This window comes from Chenopodium album, chromosome 9 (genome assembly GCF_948465745.1).
Source record: "Chenopodium album chromosome 9, dcCheAlbu1.1, whole genome shotgun sequence".
NCBI lineage: Eukaryota > Viridiplantae > Streptophyta > Magnoliopsida > Caryophyllales > Amaranthaceae > Chenopodium > Chenopodium album.
Window position 1 is genome coordinate 64,118,705 of NC_137842.1, and position 18,556 is coordinate 64,137,260.

General features: G+C 35.3%; 3 protein-coding genes across 4 annotated transcripts; 1 reads left to right on the forward strand and 2 right to left on the reverse strand.

Moving 5' to 3' along the window:
* The first annotated feature begins 160 nt into the window (after window positions 1–160).
* On the forward strand, window positions 161–5,753 carry LOC145558751 (signal recognition particle subunit SRP54 2). Its single transcript, XM_081620079.1, has 9 exons — window positions 161–544; window positions 1,434–1,533; window positions 1,676–1,829; window positions 2,155–2,305; window positions 2,416–2,564; window positions 3,017–3,117; window positions 3,222–3,379; window positions 3,928–4,042; window positions 5,041–5,753. The coding sequence occupies exons 1-9, from the start codon at window positions 314–316 to the stop codon at window positions 5,388–5,390; spliced, it is 1,509 nt and encodes a 502-aa protein (XP_081476205.1). The 5' UTR covers window positions 161–313; the 3' UTR covers window positions 5,391–5,753.
* Window positions 5,754–6,100: 347 nt separating this feature from the next.
* On the reverse strand, window positions 6,101–15,528 carry LOC145558750 (PX domain-containing protein EREX-like). Of its 2 annotated transcripts, none has more exons than XM_081620078.1 (10): window positions 15,156–15,528; window positions 14,030–14,140; window positions 13,342–13,440; window positions 13,063–13,149; window positions 10,816–10,924; window positions 9,972–10,642; window positions 9,109–9,273; window positions 8,775–9,017; window positions 8,141–8,356; window positions 6,101–6,573 (listed from the first exon to the last, which is right to left on the reverse strand). In XM_081620078.1, exons 1-10 carry the CDS (start codon window positions 15,339–15,341, stop codon window positions 6,355–6,357), a joined length of 2,106 nt encoding a protein of 701 aa, XP_081476204.1. In that variant the 5' UTR covers window positions 15,342–15,528; the 3' UTR covers window positions 6,101–6,354. The 2 variants fall into 2 exon arrangements, with proteins under 2 accessions (XP_081476204.1, XP_081476203.1); XM_081620077.1 differs by having other exon boundaries at window positions 13,342–13,443.
* A 1,305-nt stretch (window positions 15,529–16,833) lies between these two features.
* Window positions 16,834–18,529, reverse strand: LOC145557928 (F-box/FBD/LRR-repeat protein At5g56420-like). Its single transcript, XM_081619103.1, has 5 exons — window positions 18,231–18,529; window positions 17,762–18,119; window positions 17,543–17,557; window positions 17,295–17,447; window positions 16,834–17,166 (listed from the first exon to the last, which is right to left on the reverse strand). The coding sequence occupies exons 1-5, from the start codon at window positions 18,527–18,529 to the stop codon at window positions 16,834–16,836; spliced, it is 1,158 nt and encodes a 385-aa protein (XP_081475229.1).
* Between the last annotated feature and the right edge of the window lie 27 nt (window positions 18,530–18,556).

The following is an 18,556-nucleotide window of genomic DNA, read 5'->3' on the forward strand; positions in this document are numbered from 1 at the left end:
TATTAATAATCTCTTATTTAATTGGCTATCACTTAAATTTATAATCCTACATGGCGCGCTTAGAAAATTAATTCCTACGTGACTCTATATATTATATATATATATATATATATATATATATATATATATATATATATATATATATTAGATTTCCCTTTTCTCTCTCTCCAATTCTACGGACACTCCCCTCGCAAATTCACACAATCATCTTCCATCAAACTTCACGATTTCTAGGGTTCTTTAGTTCGATTCAATCACGCCCAATTTCAATTTCAATTTCAATTTCTAGGGTTTCTAATCAAATTCTGCAAACATGGTGTTAGCACAATTAGGGGGGAGCATATCCCGTGCTCTCCAGCAGATGAGCAATGCGACAATCATCGACGAGAAAGTTCTGAATGAATGTCTCAATGAAATAACTCGTGCTCTTTTGCAATCCGATGTTCAATTCAAGCTTGTTAGAGATATGACCACTAATATTAAGAAGATTGTTAATCTTGATGATCTTGCTGCTGGTCATAACAAGCGTAAAATTATTCAACAGGTATTTTTTTCATCGTCTTTACAAATCTTCGATTTTGATTGTATAATTGCTATTTTGAGGACTTTTACTGAGTTTGAGATACTAGTGTGAATTAGAATTGTTCTGATTTTACTAGGTTTGCATGAATTGATTTAGGTTTTTTTTTTTTTTTTTTTTTTTTTTTTTTTTTTTTGGAAATTGGCTTCTGTAATTTGTGGTATGGTTGTTGTAATATTGAAAAAGGAATTGTTATAATTCGGCAAATTGTTTGATATTTAATGTTGATAATTTGGTATTAAGTAGAAAATGAACTTGTTGTATTGACATGATTAAACTTGATATAGTTACTCGCCGAGTTGCGAATTCACATCTATGTATGTGGATTTAGAGGATTTCGGTAACTAGAGAGGTAGGAGCAAAATATTTTAAGATAGGGAAATGCTTTGAAACCGGTGAAAGATAGAGGGTTGAAGTCATTGGAGTGAGAGATGAAATAATTCAAGTGATTTGCAAGTTACGGAGTAGGTTTCTTGCCTATTCGCAATTTGTGAAGCAATGTGAATGGATTTGAAGGTTAGCTTTAGTAGTAATAGATGATATCGAATGATGCTTAGATGGGGTTACACTTTGAAATGATAGAAAACTAGAGGGTTGGAGATTGTATTGGACTAGTTGTTTCGGCACAATATGCATGGTTGTATATGAGGTGAATTGTTAAAAAAAAAAAAAATGAATCATGAGCTAAAGGAATTTGTAATGTTATGAGGTTAATATGCTACGACCTTAGAAATAGTGTGACCTGTCAGCTTGCTTAGACAACGCGATGTTTTGCAGGTGTTCTTTTGTACTTTTATCTTGTTGTAAAGTGAAATTATTTGGTGTTTTGCTAATTAGATAATCTGCAATTTAGGCTGTTTTTAATGAGCTCTGCAAAATTTTGGATCCTGGGAAGCCAGCTTATGCTCCGAAGAAAGGAAAACCTAGTGTCATCATGTTTGTTGGTCTACAAGGTAAGTTGAATGTTGAGGTGTAATGTGCTCTACACTTCATTGTTGGAGTACTATTTTTTTACTCTTCTTTCTAAAATGATGTTTTTACACAAAGTCGTCCCTGCTTTTCATGTATAATATTGCTGCATGCTCTAATATTCAGGATCGGGGAAGACAACCACCTGTACAAAATATGCATATTATCACCAAAAAAAGGGTTGGAAACCAGCTCTGGTTTGTGCTGATACTTTTAGAGCTGGTGCTTTTGATCAGTTGAAGCAAAATGCTACCAAAGCTAAGATTCCCTTCTATGGAAGGTACTCTACCTCTTGACTATGAAGTTCTCCGTGTACTTTGGTTTTAGAATTTAATTTTAATTTTTTTTAAATGCATTTGGAGTATTTTAAATACCCCTATTTAGATGATTCTGAAGTGTACTTGGGGCATAGTCACTGAATAGAGCAGCTTTTTAGATACCTTGGACTGGCTATTATGACAGCAAGCTGGTTGAAATGGAGATTTATTTCTGGAGAAGAAGCGATTGTGTTCTGTATATTTCTTGAGTTGATAGTTAGATACTTAGATCTATCTGTGTAGACTATTGATTATATTTATATTTATAATTGCCTACTATTTAAACAGTTACATGGAGTCAGATCCAGTGAAGATTGCTGTTGAAGGTGTGGAAAGATTTAAAAAGGAATCCTGTGATCTCATTATTGTTGATACCAGTGGACGCCACAAACAAGAGGCTTCTCTTTTTGAAGAAATGCGTCAAGTTGCTGAAGCAACAGTAATATATTTAACACTATATCTTCTTCTGTTGTGTTAATAACTTTCTATCTATTCTTCTTTGAGTAGAGGACATGCAGTTAATGAGCCTTTCAATTTCTTTCCTTGCAGAAACCAGATCTTGTCATATTTGTTATGGATAGTAGTATTGGTCAAGCTGCATTTGATCAAGCTCAAGCTTTCAAGCAAAGTGTTGCTGTTGGTGCCGTGATTATTACTAAAATGGATGGTCATGCAAAGGGAGGTGGTGCTCTTAGTGCGTAAGTACTATGGTGCTTACAAATTGATTAATTATTGTTCCTAGTAACTATCCTCCCCTTTCTCAATACACACGCACGCACGCTCGCTCATACACAATTAAGTCAAATAGCAAAGATTTAAATTTTATAGGAAGATTGATAATCAAGAGAAGCTTATATATACCAGTGTTTTAATTAAATTGTTGGCGGAGATTAAAGAATTAGTCTGCGATGAAAGTTTTGTCTTCTATGAAAGACTTGCTCACTACCATTGACAGAGGGAAAAGAATGATAATGGATCTAAGAAGTGCGGGCTTTAAAACTATTTTATGAATAACTTTTCGTAATATTTCTATGCACTGTAAATAATTTCTTTGTTTGAAACTAGTGTTTCTCAAAGTGCTTTAGACTTCCTTTCTTTTTTTGAAGTTCTTATGTGTAACTCCCAAGTGCTTTGTAAAAATACTGTGCAGTGTGGCTGCAACCAAGAGCCCTGTGATATTTATTGGAACTGGAGAGCACATGGATGAGTTCGAGGTATTTGATGTCAAGCCATTTGTTAGCCGACTTTTGGGTATATACCTGTTCTCGTATTTGGCACTCTGTTTTTTTCATTATTCTGCCTGATGGGCTGTACATCTCTGATATTCTGAATGGTTTTACTGTTTCTTCCTTTAGGTATGGGTGATTGGTCAGGGTTCATGGATAAGATTCATGAAGTGGTTCCCATGGATCAGCAGCCTGAACTTTTGCAGAAGCTATCTGAGGGGAATTTTACCCTCAGAATCATGTACGAGCAGTTCCAGAATATCATGAAGATGGGACCTATTAGTCAGGTATGCTATAGCTGTGTCACTTTCATCAGAAACTGCAGGTTTTGCTTCATTGCCCCTGTAATTTGAAAATGTTGATAAATTTTGGCAATTTATGAGTACCTTAAGTTATTTGCCGCTTTCTCTTAATCAATACAATCGTTCTGTTTTCTTTAATCCTTTATCTCACACACTTTTTACCTCATATGACATGTCTTGCTATTGTCTAAACATCCCATATTCTCTGACTTCTTGCCTTTTGCAATTTGGTTGCTACATATTCAAGTTCTGCAATGTTCTGGTCTGCTGTGGCATGCCAGATACCTAGCTATTTGGGCTTTCTACTCTTAAAAGCAACAGCATATTAGACCCCTATCAATGCCATGTATCTGGCTTAACTTTCTCTTTCTTTCGTTCCCTCTACTCATGATCAATTATTCAATTGTCCACCAGGACAGGTGCTGTTTAGTTAATTCTTGCCAGGGAAGATGGTTACTCTGAAATTCAGGGTTCTCTCATTGCTTTTTATTTGCCAGGGAACGTTTGTGTTACTAATACTATTTTCACCCTAGGTTTTCTCAATGCTTCCTGGATTCAGTGCTGAGTTGATGCCCCAAGGTCAAGAAAAGGAGAGCCAGGCAAAGATCAAGCGTTATATGACCATGATGGATTCAATGACAGATGATGGTAAGTTTTGATTCCTTGAATGTATTCTGTTTGGGAGAACAAGTAACAATGCATTAGTATTTACTTTTTGGCTTAAATTAGCAAGACCTTTTTTTTTTTTTTTTTGTTTTGTTTTGTTTTGTTTTGTTGCAACAAGAGCCATAAAAGGGCAATAACATATTTTAACTGATATGATTGGAGCATTTCTTTAATAACATCATGATTGAAAAACAGAGACATCTATTTTACTGAACCTTATGCTCGCTGTGGTTGTGTGCCACTGTGCAGCAGTACCAAATCATTGTAAACAAGTTTTGAAAAAACCCTTTGAGAATAAGGCGTATTGGTGGATTTTGAAGTATGCATCCTTAATTGGTGCATTAACATTTATTATTGTGAGTATTGATTTTCAGCTGCTATATTCAAAATATTAAGTAAAAACTAGGCTATGTTGGTAAGTCTATATTAACAGGAGGAATGTATGCCATTTAATCATGTTGCACAGCAGTACAGGTTTCAAGAACATCCCTGGTTAAACAATGTGAAAGTTATTGATGATTAAAAATCCTCTATTGTAGAGTGGTGTATATTCTATGTACACTTATAGTCATTATGCTGTTTTAGTGTGCCTAATATAATTATAGTAGAGTGGTGTATATTCAATGTACACTTATAGTCATTATGTTGTTACTGTGCCTAATATAATTATGGGGAGGATGAATTCTGGTGTTGTCATTTTTTTTTCTTTTTCCCCCTTTTTTTTTTTTTTTTTTTTTGGGGGGGGGGGGGGCGACCATTGTTTTATCATTATCATTAATTTCATGTATTGGCTGCGTCTGCTATATTCTCCCTCAGTGGAACCAAATTTAAAGCTATTAATTTGTTTCTGAATCTGGGATTTTTTTAAGAATATGTCATAATAATATGAAAGTAGTTGATATATCATTGTAATATGTCACTTTTTTCCTCTGGGTGGTCCTTAAACATTGATTTTGTTTTGATTGTCCATATTGCTGCAGAGTTGGATAGTTCAAACCCAAAACTTATGACTGACTCGCGAATAATGCGGATTGCTCGTGGAGCTGGCCGCCATGTTAGAGAAGTTATGGATATGTTGGAGGAGTACAAACGCCTTGCAAAGATCTGGAGCAAGATGAAGGGACTTAAGATTCCAAAGAAGGGAGAAATGAGTGCCTTGTCACGTAACATGAACGCACAACATATGAGCAAGGTTCTTCCTCCACAGATGTTGAAGCAAATAGGGGGTATGGGTGGTTTGCAGACCTTGATGAAACAAATGGGTAATATGGGTAATATGGGTTCTGCTAAAGACATGATGAGTATGTTTGGCGGGGGAGGAGATAAGTAAAAATTGTTGTGTGGCTCATGTTGCTGTTAATTCTAAATTAGTTTCTGCTGGCATGAAATGTTTTGCTATATGGCCTCCCAGCCTACTAAAGTTCAGCACGCCTTTCCAGCCATCTCTTGCCAGAATTGCAATTGAATATCATGGCAGAATTTGAGACTCAGATTGAAGATGCCTGCTGTTTGATCTCGAAAAAGTACAGTGATAGGTTTCTTTTTAAATTTTTATTTTTACTGTGAACTCAGTTATTTTAGCTAAGTCAAGCTGTTACATACTTTAAAATTCTTAGTAGTTCATATCTCTGTAATTTCTCCAGGCTTATACCCACTTTATGAATTTGAATGGTAATCTCCGCTCACATTTAAATCAGTTTGTCATTTCAACTGTCAAAGGTGATACTGTGTTTTTATTCAAGGACAGCAGAGGAACAGGTTCTTTTGTTTTGAATATTTACGTATTACATTCAGCTTGAATTCATTCTTATATGCCTCTGAAAAGTCATTTTGTAATGAGTATCGAGTATGAAAGATTGTTGCGAAATTTGTGAAGAAATATATTTCCAACACAAAGGTGCTCCAAAACAAGTGAATAGACACTAGCCATACCGCTCATATTAGTCGGATTTTATTTGTTTAATGACTAGACAATCTATGAAGTCCACTTCTTTCAAAGAAAAAAAAAAGCTACGTGATTATATATATATATTTCCCGAGTTTTTGAAGAGGGCAAAATTGGCAATATTATATATTATCTTTTAATATTAGAAATTTTATCTAAATATATAACAAATTTTAACATATAAATACAAAAAAAAAAAATCAAACAAACCGTTCGCACAGTTTACCGAAGAAAAGCTCAATCTTTATATCAAGGGCACAAGCTCAATCTTTTATTCCTAACATAAGATCATTCAGTTAATAGAGTCTTAAATGTAATTTATCTGTACAATAATTGTCTTGTCTAACTTTCACAAGAACTTTCCCAAGACCGTTTGTTTTGAGGGCACCTCTTTACCTTCATCTGACAAGTCAAGTGTCTTAAGAGCACAGCGGATTAGAGAATTTATTTGTTTCCTTCTTGTAGCATTATCAACGAAGAGCTCTGTAACCATTTTTCGTAGCTCATCTACTGTTGTACTATTTGATCTGTCGGCTGAATATTCAACATCTTGTGCAAGCAGCTGTGCCTGTCGCAATTATGATTCATATTGAGATGAAGGCACCAAATACAACAGCGTAAGGCTTAGAAGGTAGAGACAATAGAAGGCAAAGGGAAAAGTATAGGGTTACAGATTTACAGTAGAGAATCCAAATATTAGCTCACTGGCACATAACACGAGGATATACAACCATACAAAATGTGGAGTAGCATGTACTGCATTAGTTTATACTATCATGAAATAAATTTTCATCTGTTCTGAAGTGCTGGGGCTTCCAATCCACTAATAAATTATAATCATCACTTGGAAAAAACTCAGCACACGCATTTTGGGACTTTAAATTATATCACAACTAGACCTGGCAATGCTGACCCAGACCCGACCCGAATGACCCGACCCATGACTCAAAATCGACCCGAAATTGACCCAAAACCCGAATTAACCCGACCCGACCCATAACCGACCCGAAGTGGAGCTGACCCGACCTTGACCCGAAACCCGAAATTACCCAACCCGAAACGACCCAACCCTAGATGACCCAACCCAAAGTTGACCCGAGACCCGAAACAACCCGACCCAAAGTTGACCCGACCCGAAAATGACCCGAACTTTAACTTCTTTTAGTAAATAATTATATAAGTTATAAAAAGTTTATATTAAGAAATTATACATTAAAATAGACCCAACAACATCTTACATGACTACATTGACTTTCATATAATAGCTAAAAAAGATAGTCAAAGTGAGATGTGTGAATAGTGCAAAATGTCAAATCGTTAAGAGTAATTTGGGACGGAGGGAGTATAAGAATAATTCAAAGAAATTATTATAACAATGACAATGATAATAAGAGTACGTATTAAAGCTAAGATCAATAAGAGAGTGAGGTATAACTCAATTAGTTAGAGCATCCCTCTTAGTTTCAGGAGATCCTGAAAGTGATTCACAGTCTAAAGTTCTAAACACAAAAAAAAAAAAAAAAAAAAAAAAAAAAAAAAAAAAAGGTTAATAAAAGTCAAGCAATTACTATAATCCATGAAAAAAATAGCCTTAATAAATATAGTGTGTTTTTCGTCAAAAAATCAATAAATATATATATATAGAGAGTTGAATTTAACCCAATGACACCCGAATATGACTCGACTAGAAGTTGACCCGAAAATTGACCTGATCCGAACTGACCCGACCCGAAAATTGACCTGACCCAAACTTGACCCGACCCGAACTCGACCAAAAGTGTTGGCCCGATACCCGACCCGACCCGATTATCAGTCGACCCGAAATCAACCCGAAACCTGAAATGACCCGACCCGAACTTGACCCGATAATCTTTTGACCCGAACTTGACCCGACCCGAAATTACTCGACCTATACCGGACCCGAATGACCCATTTGCCAGGTCTAATCACAACCACCATAGGTTCTTCCAATAGCGATTAAAGCAACAATTTATCCTACTGCTCTAAGCTAAACAAATCCATGCATGCTTATGATTTTTTGCAGATTAGCAATGGTTCCCTAGGGAAGGTGGTGTTAACGATCACCTTAATTAAGATAACACGGAAAATGAAGTAAACATGAAAAGGCATTGTACCTCAGCCAGAAGAAGACCAATTCGATTATCAGACGTGGTAAGAAGATCGATAGCATCTGATGGTGAAGTATCCAGAACTAATTTGTCTTCCTCTTCAACCAGGAAGTTTACACTGGATTCTTCAAGCCGTTTTTGGAGAATTGAACATTCATGCAGCAACTTCTCATTAACAGAACTAGCATATACACTTTTTTGCTTCTCGTTTTGGAGATCTCTCTGATATCAGATAATACTAGAATAAGTTAGAACACTGAGCACACCCAAAAATTAATACATAAAAGTCTATAAGAAAAGAAATAGTTTGCACGACTGGCTAGCACATTTTAGTTGAAAGGATCCTGATGGAGAACTAAGAGTCCATGGTTGAATTTCACTTATTAATGTCTTTTAACCCATCTAGAAAAGAAAATAGATGAAATATTTGACTATAATGAAAGGCAGAGAAGTTAATAAGTTTGGCATGAAAGCATAATTAAACAATTCAAATAGATGATAGCGGAATGCCCAAATGAAGAATACATGATTAATGGAGATATGATTCATAGAAATGTCACCAACTTGGAGCAATCATCTAAATACCAATCAATCAATCATTTAAAATAAAAGGAATACTAGGCTTGGAATGAAAAATTACCTCCAATTCTAGCTTTTCTTTTGTTAAGTTGCTCAGCTCCTGCTTCAAATCTGATTGTGAACTTCGAAGGGACTTAACCTCTTTAACAAGAACTTTCAAATCTGTTTTTGATTTTGTTTCAGACTCATCATGATGTTTCTGTGAGCTTTCAAGTTGATCCCTAGCCACGTCTAATTTCTGTTTCAGCAATTCATTCTCCTGGATAATAGCTGAATTTTCTGAGGCCAAACACATCTTTTCATCCTGAAACATAACATCATGATGTCATTATAAGAACCATAAACCATTCTAGGATGCATAAAGAATTGCTTACAATAGGTGTACAATTTAAAACCTGTTCAGCTTTCAATTTCATTTCCATTTCTAGACATTTCTTCCGAAGTTCCTCCATATCCCATTGCATCTGAGTATACTTCTCCTTTTCAGCTGAAAAAGCTTGTTGAAGATTGTCTTTCGTACTCTCTTTAGTAGTTTCTAGATCCACTTCCAAATCTGTGATCTGGGAAGAGCATATAAAGTTACAATTTCATATGCCAATGATTAAAACAGTACTTGGCATAATGCATGGAAGGTTCATGGGATGGGACAGGTCATTAAACTAAAAAAGGGGAGTTTTCATTGGCAGCCCTATGATTTTGTGCTTTTAACATTGAGTGCAGTTTTGGTACAATTTCCAGAAATTGATTTATAATTCTTCGACTGCATTGATAGAACCTTGTCTTCTACAGATAACTGGGAATTTGAATAGCATACAAGCTTCAAGATCACATAAGACTTTCCTAAACGTCTTGGTTACATGAGATAAATAAACAACAAGACTTTATTATGAAGAACAAACATCATAATATAGTGGCTCCATCGTATCAGGTAGAAACAATGTCGAAAACGACTATCCTGCCAATTCAAGCTAGGACTACTCATATACAAACAACAAGACAATCAATAAATCTACAATAAACCACTTAGCACTCAGGCCAAAGCTAGAAGGAAGGCAAACAGTAGGATGTGGAAACCAGCAAATTCTAGAGTAAAAACAGATCTAGGAGGGTAATATTACAATGTGATGGGGGCAACTACCACCACCATCAAAAGTATCAAGAACAAGTAAGAGCAAGAACCACCCTTTGGTGCTGTATGCAGCATACTTAAACAAATACAGACAGAATAAACAGGATTAATCTGGATACAGAAAGGTACCTTTGTTGTAAGGTATTGTCTCACTGCAAGCTCTTGATTCAGCCTAGCAACTAGATCCTCCATATCTGCTTTAGCAGTAGCCAGCCGTCTTTGCATGGTAACGAGAACCCTACTGAATTTATGACGTTGATCTGATGGAAGAGCCACCAATAAATTGCTAGGAGATTGTAGATCATCATCTATTGGACCATCAGCTTCCACAGGGGAGTTGGGTCCACCTTCATCGTGAAATCTTGATGTTCCCCAGTCACTAGCTTTTAAAGAGGTTAGATCACTTCCAGTACTGTCGGTTGACATACAACTGGTCAAATGGCCCATCACCTTGTCCTCTCCTTCAGATAGAATCTCATTTCCATCCTCATCACGAGATGTATTTCCAAAGGTATCTTCATAAGATTTATCCTTCTTCCTATCACTATTAGCCCTGTTATATTTGACGCTAGCACCAGCAGTTTCTGCTCCACCAGTTAAATCAATATCTGATGCAGACTTTTCCTCATTAACCCCAGCATGACCTCCATGCCCAGGTGTTTCAATGTCCGATTTATTATAACTAGTGCTATCACCGTAGTCTGATGCGACTGATGAAACACTGCCAGTCATGGAGACCTTAGAATTTGGCTGATACTCGGCGACTGATGAGACTCCATCACCAGATGAATCATTGAATGCTGATATAATTTGAATAAAATATAAATCAAATCACTTCATTCAACTTAAACTGTTGTCAGATGGAGACATTGCTAAGGTGATTCCAACTCCCGAGCTTTCAGAAAAGCTGATTAATAAAAGAATACAAGACAAAAACAACCAAAGATATTAAGCTTATCAGGAAAATACTTACATGACCTGGCAGCAGCTTCCAACTCCAGAAATATTGCCACATGTGCACTCCTTGACACATCAATATTTAATAATAGCTTATCCATCCAACCTTCCAAAGAACTTCTTCTCTGTGTGACAGAGACAGTTGCAAATTACTAGCACATCAATTTATAATGTTTCCAACTTTCCATGTAAGTTTTTAGAAATTATTACAAAGTCTGAATCCGACAAGATATAAGTGCATATCATTGAGAAGATCATAGTGGTCTAGGCATGAAGATTTAACCACTTTAACAGAACTTGACAAAATTAGGTGAGCCTATAGAAGCTACTCTTCTGGAGCACAAGATCAAATACCTAAAAGTTCATTCAACTGTTAGACAGGATTAATTGGATTTGGGATTACATTGACTTATACGAAAGCCCTGGTGTTACTAAACTATGTTAAGACATTGCAACTTAAATAATACACGATGCACCAAGTTGGTACTACCCAGCCATCTTGCCCTCTTTTCTGCTTAATACTTTAGATAAGGATTAACAGGATCAAGTAAGGGTGTGCTAATGAGAGGAAACAACTTGCAAGCTACTAGAGCATGATTGGGTAAAACCTCAGCACAAGTGAGCTTTGACAATTCAAGCTCGATCTAATATATAAATGATTCGATTTAGAAGCTCGTAACTCATTTGACAAAGCTCACCAAATACTCAGCTGCATTACAAAATCTTCTATTGCTGTAACATTTTCCCCCAATAACATCGATTGTACTTGATTATAAACAGCTTGCATACTCTGCAGAAAATCCTATTTCAGAACATATTTTTTAACTGGACCAATATTACAATTCTTGGAGCACAAAGAAAGTAACCAGTATATATAATCTGAATATAATATCCACCAAAATAAAAAACTTTTCCTTTTCCCTTTCCATTTCATATCCTTCATTATTGAGGACTACCATCCCCCATTCATAGCAACACTTCCAGTATATGCAATCTCTTTTTATCTCTCCCTCTCATATTTCATTTTCTCTCTCTTTCTCGAATCTTATGCTTCTCTCTATTTCTCAGTAAATATTTTTTCAAACCCGTTATATGCCTATTGTCTCTCTGAATTTATCTTAGGTTGACCACAAGGGACATGCACTATCAATTGCATTAAAAGCTCTTATGAGAAAACTGTCTTATTTCTGTGATATGTGATTTAATTGGTATTTTTTTTTTCTCTAAAGTTACTAATTTTCAAACGTATTTAAGGGTTTACTATAACAAAACCAAAGACTTATAGTCAAAGGGTAGGTTGGCTGCATGAACTAATTAATAATCTATTTCTCGAAGTCTCGTGCATCCATGACAATCTAATAATGGGTTAAATTCATTAAATGATTATTGGGTTTGAAAGACATAATTACTATGTAAACCCGAAATTAAGATCAGATAGGAATGGATTTGGATCAATGCACACTTATTGAAACAAGACTCTTCAAATTTTTGGATAGAAATTCCCCTTAAAAATGGATATAAAGGCAGCTTCTATCTGACTAAAATCATTTTAGACTAGATTTAGGATTGGCAAGGCCCAATCCAACCCATCCAATTCACACACCTAGGCTACAACAGGAAACTGACAAAAAGAACAGACCTAATGAAAGTCATTTTGCAGACTGGAGGTGGCAATTAAAATCACAAGTCCAAATGGTATAAAGCTATGGATCAAAAATTTCCATAGCTACTCGAGCACAAAGATATCTCCTAACCCATAACCTATTCTTAAAAAAGAAGTCGAATAACAAACAACTAAATATTTCATACTTAGTATGTATCTTTTCCTCTCCTCTTGTACCTCAGGTAACCCGCGATACAGATAGAGGCATAATAAAGATCGGTCACCATCATTATAAATCAAAATTCAAAACCAGAAGAGAAATAACTTTTTAAAGGTTGGGGATATTTTGGTGGATCATCAAAAACCTAGATGAGAAATTTCACTACTAAAGACAATCAGAACCCACAGCTGCACTTTAGACAGCAAAAAATCCCTTAATCACCACACACACTACTGGAAGAGACACTTAAACATAATAAAAGGAAGAGCATAACCAGCTAGTCCGGTTCCCTATAATTAAAAAAGCAAAATTGAGACTCTTTCAATTAGATCTTTTAGCAAGTACCATCTGGTAATTGGAGAGCTTAGTGAATAAGTTCATTATAGATAATTAAAAATTCGAAGCTTTTCAGAATTCATCAAAAGGAGCATTATTCTCACCTCTTCAATCAAACTCCTGCTTTGAGCTCCCATCAGCTTCCTCGGAGGAGGAGCAGGCAGAGATTTCTTGGGAAATAGCTTTTGGAGCTGCAAAAAAATTGAGATATATTAATAATAACTGCAAGCAGCCAAGCAGTAGCAAATTAGCAAAAGATCTCTTAGATATTCTATGCATGAGCTTTCTAAGAATATTGCACCAGCAACAATTACAGGGTGTATATAGAAAAAAAGCACCCTGATAAAAAAATTTGGAAAAAAAAAAATTAAAAAAGGGCTAACCTCTGAAAACAACTTCAAAAAATCACTAAATCTACGCAATATTCCTCGAGTGCTCGTGATTGCTTCTGGTGTCTGTATGCCAACTTGGACCCTGTAATACTGCTGCTTATAGCAGTGAGAATAAAGTAACCAACAGCCAAAACAAGTAGAAACTCTGAATGTAACCCAATTAAAAAGACAGGGGGAGGGCGGGAGGCTGCGTAAGCTGGAAATACTATTTAAAAATAAACTGTGGTGATTTCATTCACTACAATCTCAAACTGAACAATGTAAAGGTCTTTAATCCATCTTCAGCAGGAAAATTACATGTTCCAAAAATATACATAAGTTAAATCCTAAGGAAAGGGGTACACGCTGCATACAATTTTACTTCATAGAAACCAAAAATTGATTAAAGACATTTATGAGTTAAATAACCAGTGAAACCTCATAGAAAGCAAATCCATGATATCTGATGAAATTGTCTGATTGCAATGGTGAATACAATGAATTAGCAAATATGCAATGGAAGATATAAGAAAGTTTTTATGGTCAACTAATTTATGGAATTAAAGATGTTGTTTTGACTGGGATGGATTTCATGCAATTACAACATGACACAAACATCACATACAAATGGGCTATTGCCTTTCTTTTTTCATAAAAAGTTGAAGTGGCAAATCATGTTAAAAAAATATGTAACTTTTACCACAACTGGACCAGAGCCTCTTGGATCCGACAGAGTTGTCCAAGAAGGAATAGTGACGCAATAACTCCATCCAGTGGGAGGATCATGAGGCCAAACAGTGTGACGTCCATCCTGCAGACAAATTGAATAATTTCAAAAACTCATCTTTACTTGAAATATAAATGCACTAATCTTTCCTTTTAAAAAATGAATATTTTCTTTTAACCAGAAAAGAATTTCTCCTATAGTTTACTTGCTATCTATTTAGTTGATTAATTGAAATAACAAACCACTTTGTGATACCTTTAAAATTTTGTAATTTCTAGTCATTATTCACAAATCATTCTCATTTTAAAATGACATAATATCCATATCGAGCACTTGTCTTAACTCTTAACATTCCCATTCCAAAATTTCAAATCAAGATAGTTCTCAGAGCATTCCATATTCCCATGTGTACCTACTCTAGGCATTTCTCATTCCACAAAATTTTCCTTTGATTTGGTTCAGCAGAACTGATAGCTACTTAACAGGTACATACTACATAGCGTTCCATAATCTTTTGCCTGCTATGAATCACTATCCCCTTCTCTCTTTTAAGCACTTTTAGCACATTGCTAATTCTCTAACTCAACCACAGTCTCTCCTGTCATCTATAAAAACAATCGCTAATGCGAAAAGAGGGCCACTTTAATTCATCAAATCCTTTACCTTGATCAACATCATTCAATACAATTACATAGTATTCAATTATAACCAATTCATCCCCCACATTATGTCACATTCCTTATACACTTTCCAACTTGTAGTATATTTCAAGAGTCATGAGCTTCATAGCCATTATCATCATTCACAGAAAATCAAATTTCCAACATCAAATTGACAAAAATCATGCAATTATATTATAAAAAAAGGGGGGGGGGGGTAAAAAATCACTGAAACCCAGAAATCAAATACGAGTACCTACTAAAATTGTACTAGCAAGCTTACAAAACCCAAAAATACCCAATCCCAGAAATAAAAAACCCACTAAAATTGTACTAGCAAGCTTACAAAATCCAAAATCCCAATTAATAATCAATTAAATATCCCAACCCCAGAAATTATAAAAATTAAAATTGGGGAAATTATAAAGAAAAAAGCATACCCATTTTTGAGGAGGGGAGCTCCAATCCATGCCCAAAGGCAAAGGGGAAGAACCATCATGACGAAAGGTAGACTGTACTTGGACGATTGGTGAAGATTCTTCAAATTCACGAGTTAATCTTTCATATATAAGATGATCAGAAATTCCGAAATCCAACAGTGTAAAATCCATCCCATAAGCATTCATATTAGTTGTATAATATATCTCACTTTCCAAGTTTCAATTTTTCAGGGGTGATGATGGGTTATTTACTGCCATTTTTGTAGTTGAAGAGAAAATTTGCAGTTTTTGGAAATTTGGGGAAGTAGTTTATCACAACTTCACAAGGTGTCAAGGTGGTTGGTATTGAGAAAGGGGTGTTTGCTACTTTGTAGGATTTGGCATTTGTTGTACATTGGGGTTTACCCAACTCTCTTTTGTTTTTAAATCGTGCCAATGAATAAATTTAATTTTCAATTGTTAGAATTTATACTTATTGATAATTAAAGATATTATTGATTATAGATTAGTGTAGTATTGGAGATGGAGTAAGTATTTAAAAACAGAAAAAGTAAATACTTGTCAAATGGGTTGAGTCGTGTTATAATTTTCGAAATTGGATCACTTTTCAGTTGAGTTTTTTTAAACAAAGAAGCGAACTTATTGCATTGGTCATGAATATTGCATTGAAAATGAATTATGATTTAATCCATATTTATTTGGAGTCAACTCAACAATTTAAGAGTTCAGTTTATAAAGTTTTTTTTATTTTTAGCCGTGATTGTACTCACCGAATATCTTTTTCCAAATTATTTGAACATTGATATATTTTGAAATTTCATACCAACACAATGCAATATGATATCACATTAGTATGCATTTTTCCATTTGTTTTTTGACACAGATTTTTCCATCTCCTAGTTGTTGCACAGCATGCAACCAATGTCCCAAGTGGAGCATCCAACTAATTAATTTTTCTAATAGTGGAGCTTATTAGCAAAATTTGAATTTGGTAGAGCTCTAGTAATAGTGAAGTTTATTATATTCGAGGTATCCATTTTTTAAAGGCTATCCAATTGCATTTTTTAATTCTTCTAATTCATTGGTCAAACCTTAAACATTTATACGAAGTATATATTGCTAATCAAAAATGCAATTGAAAAAATCTTTAAAGTACGGAAAGAGTAACTAGACTAACAAAAGCAATCAATGATATACTTAGTAGTCAATTTGCTTCATGAACATTTATACGCTATACTAGCTTTTTTTTAGTCGTTTCATCACCCAAACACTAACAAGTACTCCATATAACAAAACCCAAAAAACCACAAGCAAGCACAAAAAAATGGAGCAACGCATAGCAAGCCCTTCTAGGAAGATCCCTAAGCTAACATCAAACCTATAATAGACACATAGCAAACCAAACCTATAACATGTGTTTTTTCACTAAAAATCCTAGGAAAACAAAATGCTAAATCCATTGTTCTTGTTAATTTAAAGTTCCTTAATAATCTGCATAACTCAGCCTTGTTAGACTCCATCTTAGCTTGTAAATATTTTTATTGAGCACAAACAGTTCAAAGGAAGCTTTTAAAGCAACCGGAATTCGCTTAAGGGATTTCTTTGGAAGCCCAAAGACCTTTCACCAATATTACTACTAGCATAATGAATAGATTGATGTTAACATGGACTATGGTGATCATAATACTTGAATCGAGCAAGTGACTGAGGCTTTTGGTGAATTCATCAATGTGTTCTCAACTGATATCTTACTCTGATTTGGAATTGCATTTCTATCCCGGGCTAAGCATATGACTAGTTCCTCCAAAACTAATGCATGTCTCAGGAAAAAATGGCTTATTACCACTTCGCGTTCTATTCCAAAATATTCCTTAATCACTATTCTTCTCAGATGATATCTGCAACATACAGGAATTTCATGATCTGTTCGAAAAAATTCTCGTTCCAACTCCAGTTCTTTTTTTGTGATATCATCACCCATAGTCCCCTCATACTGATTTATGACTAGTCCCTATAAAATAAACCAATAATAATTAAAAAAATTTGTAAAAAAGTTTCACTTAGAGTTTCAATATCGCCCATATGGTCATATGTAATCGATATCATATACGTAAGATAAATACTAAAACACACACTAACCTCTTGAAAAACAAGTGTTTCTAAGACAGGTGAACAGTTGAGAAAGTGCAACAACAGTTTATTCCAGGAGTATATTTCAGTTTCACCCAGCTCTAGATGTATAAGATTATGAAACACGGGCAGTTGATCCTTTATTAAGACCTTTTCAGCACCCTAGCCGAATAGTTAACCATAGGTTAGCCAACTGGTAAATTTGATTCAAAGAGTACAGGAAAAATGGCATCAGACAAAATTAGAGATAGACATACCGGCACTAAGAAGCCCTGCAACGATAAATGTTGAACATAAGACAATGGTCTAATGAGGTTAATTATTTTCTGAAAAGCTACTTCAAACACATTTGAATCTAATGTCTCAGTTACACACAGATCTGCTTTAATAAGACGATGCATTGTTGGTATCGAGTAACATTTTGCTAAATGATCACGCTAGTCAAGGTACTTAAGGTTGGGAGTATTGATTAGCACCAATTCATTGAAGTCATCTTCAAAATCATCCCATATACGCACATTTAAACACATTCTAAGAAGGGAAGTCGACGTAATAGTAGTGATTTTGACACGGTTTGAAATGGCTTTGAATGTAAGGTCTTCGAGTACAGGGCAACTTGAAACTAGCCTCGGCAGAAAGCCATCATCAAATATGACACACGCAGACAAGAGGAACAATTTCAAGTTTGGAAGACAATAAGATGGCATGGTATAAACATGATCAAGGCCAATGTTGAGCTCAAGCTTCAACACCTCCAATGTTTCACTTGTGAAAATAGCTGTGGGCAGCTGCGCGTCATCAGGATATCTCACCAGAATACAGAGGTCAAGCTCCCTAAGGCCACAAAGGGTCAATGGATAAGAGATCCACGCATTAAGTCACGAAGAATTCAAGTCGGGGAGGCAACCTTGTTTACACGCACCAAAATAGCAACCATTATAAAACACTCTACTAAAGTCCCTGTTGCTAACTTGAAGTCTGAACTTGGTGAGATACCGCGATTGGTGTGCTTGGAGTACATTATCAACAAAGCTCACGAAAGTAGGGTAACATTCAGTTGCATAGGGATGTTTCAAACAAAGAGATACAGGTGAAACATCAAAGTCAAGGCTCGTAATTAAAGGGAAAACACGCCTCATTCTCCTAGACAAGACGGAAATAACAGCAGCATCCTTAGTGGGAAGCAAAGATACAATCCGAATTAACAATTCATCAGGCAAATTGGTGAGCCTATCAATCAACATATCATTAATATTCCCGAGCCTTGAAGA